Source organism: Cinclus cinclus, chromosome 35 (assembly GCF_963662255.1).
Source record: "Cinclus cinclus chromosome 35, bCinCin1.1, whole genome shotgun sequence".
NCBI classification, from domain to species: domain Eukaryota; kingdom Metazoa; phylum Chordata; class Aves; order Passeriformes; family Cinclidae; genus Cinclus; species Cinclus cinclus.
In genome coordinates, this window is record NC_085080.1 from 32,675 (window position 1) to 42,341 (window position 9,667).

General features: G+C 55.0%; 2 protein-coding genes across 2 annotated transcripts; one reads left to right on the forward strand and one right to left on the reverse strand.

Annotated features, from left to right (window-relative positions):
- The first annotated feature begins 940 nt into the window (after positions 1-940).
- LOC134055778 (class II histocompatibility antigen, B-L beta chain-like) lies at positions 941-4,487 on the forward strand. The gene is made up of 7 exons (XM_062512242.1): positions 941-945; positions 1,119-1,219; positions 1,746-2,015; positions 2,503-2,784; positions 3,370-3,476; positions 3,579-3,621; positions 4,351-4,487. Exons 1-7 carry the CDS (start codon positions 941-943, stop codon positions 4,485-4,487), a joined length of 945 nt encoding a protein of 314 aa, XP_062368226.1.
- Positions 4,488-6,734: 2,247 nt separating this feature from the next.
- Positions 6,735-9,142, reverse strand: LOC134055831 (zinc finger protein 239-like). The gene is made up of 3 exons (XM_062512302.1): positions 8,908-9,142; positions 8,145-8,223; positions 6,735-7,958 (listed from the first exon to the last, which is right to left on the reverse strand). The coding sequence occupies exons 2-3, from the start codon at positions 8,194-8,196 to the stop codon at positions 7,126-7,128; spliced, it is 885 nt and encodes a 294-aa protein (XP_062368286.1). The 5' UTR covers positions 8,197-8,223; positions 8,908-9,142; the 3' UTR covers positions 6,735-7,125.
- Between the last annotated feature and the right edge of the window lie 525 nt (positions 9,143-9,667).

A 9,667-nucleotide genomic window follows, 5' to 3' on the forward strand; every position in this document is an offset into this window, starting at 1 on the left:
TCTTTTACAGGGTCCCAATAATCCCTTTCCAACACTAAGAAATTAATATTAGTAGATGAGAGTGGACAGAAAAACACTAACAGTTTATTAACAAACAGTAAGCCCAAAAGGCAAGAAAAATAAAAGTAAATAACTGCTAGATATTAAATTGTCAGACCTTACCCTACACACACACAGTGGGGCAAATGACCCAAAATGACGGGGTGTTTTGGGATGCAATACAGGTTGTGACCAAAAGTAAGTATTCTACCAACATCTCTTGAAACCAGGTGGGGCAGTGATCCTTGTCTCCACTGAAGATATCATCTGCTAATGGGCCATCTGCTAAAAAGCAGATGGGGCAGTTTTCTTTGTATTTTCCACAACCCATCCTTCCTCCAGGAAGATATTGGCTGTTAATGTGCCATTGTGTCCCACTTCTTACTGATAAAATTACGTCATCCATTGTGAGATGCTCCACCGAGGGGGAGGAGCCAAGCCTTTCCTACCTAGACAAAAGCCAGGATTTGAAACACTAAAGCAGCTTTTTTTCCACTAGATTCCAGAGGAAAACCAGACCCTTATACATTATCACTGAACCTTCAGAGGACAACTGCTTCAAGAGAACCACATCTGTCACTCCAGTAGCACTGCAGCCACCATGTAATGGGACTGCTACCAACACCCTGAGTGACGGGGTGTCAGGTTGTAGTCTGACTCTGTCACTGTTTTGGGTTTGGTTTTCTTATAATACTGTTTTTCTATTCTAATTTTCCTAGTAATGAACTGTTATTCCTATTACCATATCTTTGTCTGAGAGCTCCTTAATTTCGAAATTATAATAATTAGGAGGGAGCGGTTTACATTCTCCATTACAAAGAGAGGCTTCTGCCTTTCTTAGCAGACACCTGTCTTGCAAACTAAGGCACAGAGAAAAGAGAAATCCCCGCTCACGACATGCATGCGGTACAGGTAGCGCTGGCTTCTCCCCCAGGGGAAAAACCAGCCAGGGGATATCTCAAAGGAGATGAAAGCCCAGGGCTCGCCGGGCCTTGAACTCCTCCCCAGGTAGGCACCGCGGGCATGGTCCCGGCAGTCGAAGCAGCAGACCTGAAGCCTCGGGCTGTTTTCTCTCCCAGATCACAGCATCTTGAGGCTGCAGCGGCTGCAGCTGCTCCTGCTGGTGTGGAGCCCCCGGGCTCCAAGAGCAGCTGCTCAGTTCACCTCCAGGCACACCAAGGCTCGCCACTGCAGCCTCTCCGAGCCAAGGAAAGGGGAAAAAATCCTTTGTTTGTCTGGGCCAAAAAAAGCTTTTGCCAAAAGCCAAACAGAAAACATTGGAGCACATAGAGAGCCGCGGAAAACCCAAGCAGCAAGATTCTAATACACCCACAGAGCGAAAAAGGAGCCTCTCCCCACCCCAGCCCCCCACACATCCTATCCAGGGCTCACAGGGTTTAGATACAATAACCACTCTTTCGGCACAAAGCAGAGGACCTGGAATGTACTATCACAGTAATTCACTCCAAGAGAATCGTGTATACAATAATCACATGTGTCTATCTGCCTATAAAAGCAAGTACTGAACTCTGGATACAGCAAAGTGCAGGTAGGACAGGAGTGGAGAGGCTGAATAGATACCAGGGGAGATGTGGAATGGATTGACAGAGCAAACCCTGAAGATTATGAAGTGACACTCTAGGCTTGCTGTGGGTTGGTGGGGGCTGCTGAGGGGACACCCCCTGACCTGTGTTTTGCACATACAGGGGTGTTCCAGGAGATGGTTAAGTCCGAGTGTCACTTCATTAACGGCACCAACCGGCTGAGGTTCGTGAAGAGGTTCATCTACAACCGGGAGCAGTACGTGCACTTCGACAGCGATGTGGGGCGCTTTGTGGGGGACACACTATATGGGGAGAAGGTTGCCAGGTACTGGAACAGGGACCCGGAATGGATGGAGTACAGGCGGGCTGCGGTGGACCGGCACTGCCGGCACAACTACGAGCTGTCCAGCCCGTTCCTCGTGGAGCGCAGAGGTGAGCGTGGGGCAGAGCGTGTCTCCTCGGGCCCTGCCCTGGGAATGACTCCTTGTGCCCATGCTCGGGGCCTCTTGCCCCCTCCCAGCGACTCCCGTGGCTCTCTCAGTCCATCCCAGGACCCCCCCGCCTGTCCATCTCGGCAGTGCGTGCAGCTGCCTCCCGTCAGCCAATCAGAGAGCGGTTCTCAGATGACTCACCAGTTGCCAGGCAGATCCGCAGGACCGAGTGCCCCCCGCTGGACTCGGCCTCCCAGTGCCGCGTACTTCATTCCCAGTCCCTCTCAGTTCATTCCCATTCAATTCTCAGTCCACTCTCAGACCTCCATCCTCTCTTCCAGTGCTCTCACAGTGGTCTCCAACCCAGTCCCATCTCTTTCAGTGCCCTCCCAGTCTCCCCCCAATCCCTCTCAATGTTACCAGAGCCCTCCCTCCGTGTGTCCCATTTTACCCGCACCTCATCCCAGTGTGTCCCCACTCTCTCCCAGTGTCTCCCAGCGTGTCCATCTCGCTGGTGCCCTCGCGCTCCCAGTCCGGCCCCGGCCGCCTGCTCTGTTCTGTGATGGATTTCTACCCTGCTGAGATCCAGGTCAGGTGGTTCCAGGGCCAGCAGGAGCTCTCGGGGCACGTGGTGGCCACTGACGTGGTCCCCAATGGGGACTGGACCTACCAGCTCCTGGTGCTGCTGGAAACTGCCCCGCGGCGCAGAGTCACCTACACCTGCCAGGTGGAGCACGTCAGCCTGGAGCACCCCTTGAGCCGGCAATGGGGTATACGGCCCAGCCCCCACAGCACCGGGGGATGGGGGGTGGGACGGGGGGGGGGGGGACTGGGGGAGGAGTTGGTAGTAGCTGGGATTGATTGGGCGGGGGAGTATGAAGGAGCCAGGAGGTAACTGGGAGAAGGGTTTGCATGACCTGGGAGGGCAGAGAAGAGGTATGGAGGATACTGGGAATGCAGTTGGGGGTTTCCTGGTGGCTACTGAGGGGGAACGGAGAATGATGGGTGTAACTGGAAGGAAGTCTGATGGAGCCGGAGGGGTTGGAAGCAGGCTGGGGATGTAAAAGCAGGGGTGGAAGGGAAATTGAGTGTGCTTCCATCTACTGGCAGTGGTGTTGGTGAGTCCTGGTGGCACTGGGAAGGGACTGGGAGAAGGTTTGGGGGATCACTGGGGGATGGGTGTCACCCGGGAGGGAGTTTGGGTCTTAGAGGGGCGAGGAAGGGACTTGGGTGGTACTAGCGAGGCTGGACTGGGATAGGAAACGTCTTGGGTGGGCTGGAGGGGTTCAAGGGTGCTTGGAGGGTCTTGGGGTGTCTGTGAGTTCTGGGGGGTCCTGACCCCTGCGGACCTCCAGAGATGCTGCCAGACACCGCCCGCAGCAAGGTGATGCTGGGAATCGGGAGCTCCGTGTTTGGCTTCATCTTCTTGGTGCTGGGGCTTGGCTTCTACCTGCACAAGAAGGTGAGGAGGGGTCCTGGCGGTCGTGTTCCCCATCCCTCAAAGCATGTGTGCTCCCCCTGGGGCCCCCAGCCGGGTGTCACCCCCTCTTCTCTGCCCACAGAGCTCCTGAGCCAGCAGCGGCTGCAGCCCCTCCCCGTGGCCTCAGGCCCGGCCAGGACCCCCTGTTCCATCCCTGCACTGATTTTGGGGGGGTCGTGTGTTTCCCCCCCCCCCCCCCCGCCCCACTGTCATTCTGTCCCAGCCCAGCTGCTCTCTGTGTTCTCCATAAAGCTTCCCAGTTCACCCCAGTCCCATTTACTGGAGGGCAGTGGGGAGAGATCTGGGGGGACCCCACGGGGATACTGTGATGGGAAGGGGCAGTAGCAGCCCCGGGATGGATCGGGAATGGGGACCTGCGAGTGTTCCCCCGTGTCACCCCACTCTGGGTGCTGGGAGTCCCGTCCCCGTCCCCCCCCCCCCACCAGCTGTGGGCGAGGAGCTCTTGGGTGATAGAGGGAGCGGTGCGGGGAAGATGAGAAAGGTGTTTGAGAGGTGCATAACTGGAGGGGGGACAATGGTAAAGGGGTTTCTCTGGGAGTCCCTTCGTGTCCCCATCACTCGAACTCTTGATCTGTTCCCTGGGGCTCTGAGGAATGGGGGGTTAGGCAGAACCTTGCTAGGAGGTCCCCAACCCCCCCCCCCCCCCATCCCTCCTTGAGGGGCTCATAGTAGGGGTGCCCCACCCAGCAGCCACTGCTGTGGTGGCCCTGGGGCAGAGGGGGATGGCAACGGGGGATCCAGTGTGGTCCCTTGAGCCTCCAACCTGCTCTGGGGTGATGGCGGCTCTTAGGGGGCAAGGGGGGGCACCCCATCACCTGTCTCCCTTACCACACAGGTGTGTTCCATTTTTGGGGAAAAGCCCACTGTCACTTCCTAGATGGCAACAACTGGGTGAAGTTTGTGGACAGGAACGTCCACAACTGGGAGCAATTTAAGCACAGGGGATACCCCAGAATTTTGAGGAGGGATTGAGATGTTTTGCGGTGAAATCAAGCCATTTTCAACAACAACTGACTCAGCTCTGGAAACTCCCCCGGGAAAGGCATGGGACACTCGCATAGAAGGCTGGATGTTGTATTGCACTATTTCACAGCTGGTTTTCATCCCTTCGCATGGGCCATACCTGGCTCAACTGCACTGCTGAGAGAGGCAGGGCCACATCTTAGAAGGGGCCATAAACCATCAGAACCCCCCCAGGGTGCCCCAGGACCCACAGTGTGACATCAGACAGTGTAAAACTCCTGGCGGGGGAGGTACCTGGGCGTTCACCCAAACCTGAACCTGTATTGACCCTCAGAACTTGGTGTTTCCTGGCCTTCCCCAGCCCCCAAGAGATCCAGCCTGGGACCACCACTTAGACCAAGGACAGGGACACTGTAGCAATCAAAACCAAAACTTGTGTTGCTGGATCCAAGGCTAGTGACTGTGTATCTTTCTACTCTTTTCCTTTCTTTTCCTTTCTTTTCCTTTCTTTTCCTTTCTTTTCCTTTCTTTTCCTTTCTTTTCCTTTCTTTTCCTTTCTTTTCCTTTCTTTTCCTTTCTTTTCCTTTCTTTTCCTTTCTTTTCCTTTCTTTTCCTTTCTTTTCCTTTCTTTTCCTTTCTTTCTTTTCCCTTACACAATTTCTCTAGTGTTACTTTAATGCTTTTAATATTACTGGAGATGGTAACCAAAAGGGCTCCAAACCCCCTTTCCACAGCAACCAAATGGTTCTAAAATAAACTCAACAGAGATATACTTATAAACACAGATCAATCACTGTTGTTTCACTCTAAACTCCCCCGTCCCAGGGGATCCATAGAGCAGAACCTGGGTTACCCTCACCTTCAGGGACGGGGCGGAACATGGGAGCAGCTTCTGGAAGCTGCTCACAGAAGACACACCTGGAGCACCCCCCTTCCCAAAACCTGATCACACAAACCCAATACACTGCCCAACATTCATCACCGGCAACAGGGGTCACCAGGTCTCTGCCCTACGGGGCTCACTGGGGATCATCCAATGCTCGTCCTCTAATGGGTGATGGAGTTGGAGCAGCAGATGAAGCTCTTCCCATGCTCGGGGCACTAACAGGAGTTCCCTTCCCAGTGAATCCATTTGTGTAAGGTCAAGGCAGAGCTCTGGGTGAAGCTTTGCCCACAGTCAGGACACTCCTAGGGCCGTTCCCGGCATTGATATTCTGGTGGCAAATCAGGTGGGAGCTCTGGCTGAAGTTCTTGCTGCATTCCCCACACTGTTCGGGCCATTTCCTGGAGTAAAATGCAGGTGCTGATGGCTCATGAGGTTAGAGTGGTCACTGAAGCTCTTCACACATTCCCTACATCTGTAGGACCTGCTCTCCCATGTGAATTATCTGATGGTGGATCAGACAGGAGCTCTGACAGCTCTTCCCACATTCCAAGCACTTCTAGGGCTGCTCCCCTGTGTGGATCTTCTGGTGCAGGATCAGGTAGCAGCCACATCTGAAGCCCTTCCCACATTCTCAGCACTGTAGCATATCTCCCCAATGTGAAAGCACTCAAAGACCACCAGGTCAGAGCTCTGGATGAAGCTTTGGGGAGCTGCAATTGGAGCCTTCCCTCATGGGATATCTCTGAGGCTTTTCCTCCACATTGGATTCCTGTGCTGTGGAATCAACTCTTTCATAAGGTTTTGACGCAGGGATTTGTCCTCCCTGGTCTCTGTGAAAGGAAAAGGAAAATTGCCTCTGTTCCAGAGTGAAGGGGAAGGAGATCTCCCCAGTCTATCCCTGGCAGGATGTGCTGCTAGGATAGAGCCGGAAGGAAAGGAGGGATGGGGGAAGGTAGTTTTAAGGGCTTAATTTGTTTATTATCCTACTTTGATTTTGTTAGTTCATTCCATATCTCTAAGCTGAGCCTGTTTTGCCTGTGACGGTGTTTGGTGAGGGATGTCTCTCCTGGTCCTTATCTCAAGGCATGAACCTTTTGTTACATATTTTCTCTCCCCTGTCCAGCTGTGGAGGGGAGTGAGGAAGTGGCTTTTGTGGGTGTGTGGCATCCGGCCAGCATCAACCCATAACATTTGGGTTCCACCCAAAGCCTGGTCAGGGCTCAAGAAGGAACCAAGGGAGTTGGCTTTGATGATGTACTTCAGACAAGGCCAGATACCTGATTTCATTGCCTTGGCCATCCCCTAAACACGGAAGGATAAATACATTCTTATCACATCATATATTTCACTAATGATCATTGATATTTCACTAATTAGCAGATTCAAGCATCATATAATGTTTGGTTGGAAGGTTCATCTAGAGATCAACTTTGGTGCAGTGCCTGTCATTCAGGCCTCAGTATTCAATTTCTGATGTCAGTCCACATCCTGATAGACGTTCATTCCCCCTGTGTTCATCCAGGTGCCTCCAGGGAACCAGGAGCAGGCGAAGACCACCAGACAGGTGTCTTCCCTGTGTGGATCATGTGGAACATAGGTCACCAGGTATTCACCCAACATGGATCACCAGGAATGTGGATCACCATGTTTTTGCATGATCTGGGCCACTGTAGATAATGCAACATGGGTCCTTTAGTGGGTGGTGAAGCTGGAGCAGGAGACAAAACTCTTCCTGAAGTCAAGGCACTTGTAGGACTTCCCCTACTCATGGGTCCGTTGGTGTGAAGTCAAGGCAGAGCTGTGGGAGAAGCTCTTCCCACACTCAGGACATTTGTAGGGCCTCTCTCCGGTATGGACACGCTCATGGCTGACAAGGTGGGAGTTGCGTTTGAAGCCCTTCCCACAGCTGGGGCAGCGGAAGGGCCTCTCATCCGTGTGAATGCGTTGATGCAGGAGGAGATGGGAGCTGGTCCGAAATCTCTTTGCACACTCGGGACACTCGTAGGGCCGTTCTCCACTGTGGATCTTCTGGTGCTGGATTAGGTTGGAGCTGATGCTGAAGCTCTTCCCGCACTCCCCACACTGGTAGGGTCGTTCCCTGGCGTGCAGACGCTGGTGGGTGAGGAGGTTGGAGCGGTCACTGAAGCTTTTCCCACATTCCTTGCACTTGTAGGGCCGTTCACCCGTGTGAATTACCTGATGGCGGATCAGACAGGAGCTCCTGCTAAAGCTCTTCCCACATTCCAAGCACGCATATGGGCGTTCCCCTGTGTGGATCATCTGGTGGCGGAGGAGATGGAAGCTCCGGCTGAAGCTCCTCCCACATTCCAAGCACTCGTGGGGCTTCTCCCCCGCATGAGGCTTCTCCACCAGCTCTGAGCTCAGGCTGAAGCTCTGGCTGCCTTCCCAGTACAGGGGAGATCTTTCCTCCTTGGAGCATCCTGGGCTGGGTTTGCAGCTCCTCCTTGTGAGGGATCTCTGGGGCTTTTCCTCCCCACTTGATTCCTGCGCCATGGAGCTGCTCAAAATGGCCTCTTCCATAATGTTCTGCCAGGGAGGTTTCTCCTCCTTGATCTCTGTCTGCAGCTCATTGCCTGGGGGAGGAAGGACAAAGAGAGAATGGGATTTGCCTCCGTACCAGAGGGAAGGGGAAGGAGATTCCCCCAGTCCATCCCCAGCAGGACAGTGTTGGCAGCGGGGCTGTCCTGCAGCTGGGGACAATGCTGGGCTGGGAGATGGAGCAGAGGAGAGGGGGAAAGGGGCAGTGACTTCCTCCTCACCTGCCTCAGCGTCCCAGGGCATCTCCCGCTTCACTGCAGCCTCATCCTCCATTCAGCCAAGCCTTAGGAATGACAAATCCTGGTTTTGAGGAAAAACAGCGTGTGAGCGTGCTGGGTTGGACATTCCTCCTGCCCAAGTCCATTTCTAGAAGTCACCAGGCATCCTGTGTCCATAAAAACCTCCAAAACACCACGATGCAGAAAAAAACCCCCTCCAAAACATTAAGATTTAGCAAAGGAGCTTCCAAGATCCCCCCTCCCCCCCGGTCTCTCAGTTTTGGGGTTCTGGAGGTCTTCTGTGTCCTGGGTTACTTCTGTCTCTGTCAACTAAGCGTTGCTGGAAGTTTTAGAGGTCCCAGGGGACCCCTCTCTGCTGAATCTCTGTTTCGGCTGCTGGGGGTCCCAGGGTTCCCCGTCTTCAGGCTCGCCCCACTCCTGGATCCCGGGAATGTCCCCCCGCCCAGTTCCCCTTTTCAGGGTCGAGGGGATCCTGCCCTTCCCGTTAACTCTGTGCTTCCTCCTTTCCAGTCTGCCCGGGGTATTCCAAACCGGTATCGTCCCTCTCCGATCTCCCACTCCAGGGGTAGCCAGAACCGGTGTCCCCTACCCCCGCCGGGCGATCTCCACGTGGAATCCGGGAGCCCGCATCCTCCGCGCCATAGCCTGGGCTCTGCCGACAGGCACGGCCGGGATCCCCCCGAAAAATAAAATATCTCCCGGGGACGCCCAAGATATTTGGGGCAAGTTCCCCCTCCCCGGTCACCTGTGGGATGCGGCGGGGCAGAAGCTCCACGGGCCGGGAGGGCTGCGGACACAGGGCGCGGTGGACCCGCGAATTTCCTCTTTCTTCTTCTTTTTCTTCTTCTCCCCTGTAGAAGATCAGACAGCTACAGAAGCTGCGCTGGGTAGCGCCGCTGACCTCCCGGCCCTGGTACAGTGGAAGCCGTGGGAGAGATGAACTCAAGGCAAGAAGAAAAATGAAGGCTCCTCTTCCTCGTCCTCTTCCCGCTTCTCCTCCTTTTCCGGCTCCTGCTCCTCCTCTTCCTCCATCCTTCCTCTGCCGTCAGTTGCCCTCACTTCCGCTCCATCAGTTCGGCTGCGGGCGAGCGGCTGTGGCGTGAGACGGGACCGGGCACGATGTGAACGGGGGAAGAAGGGAGAAGACGGGGGGGGAGCCCCAAACGGAGCGGTGGAGGAGGCGGGTCAGCCCCAAACCGAGATGGGGGGAGCTAGGATTTGGGGGGACGGTGGGAAAGGAGTGAGAGAGGGAAGATGAAGGGAGGTGGCACAGCGGGAAAGTGGTTCCCAAGAGAGGGTGCCTTCGTATGTCCCTTACCCCCTGGAGGGGTTCCCTGAGGCTCACTGGGGGCTCATGGGGGGTCCACCCCACCCAGCAGCCGGTGCTGCCGTGGCCGTGGAGCAGAGGGGAGTGGGAAAGGGGGGTCTGGCATGGCCGCCTGAGCTTCCAAGTGGCTGTGGGGTGATGGAAGTTGCTGTAGCGGGGGGCTGGCAGGGGGCACGCC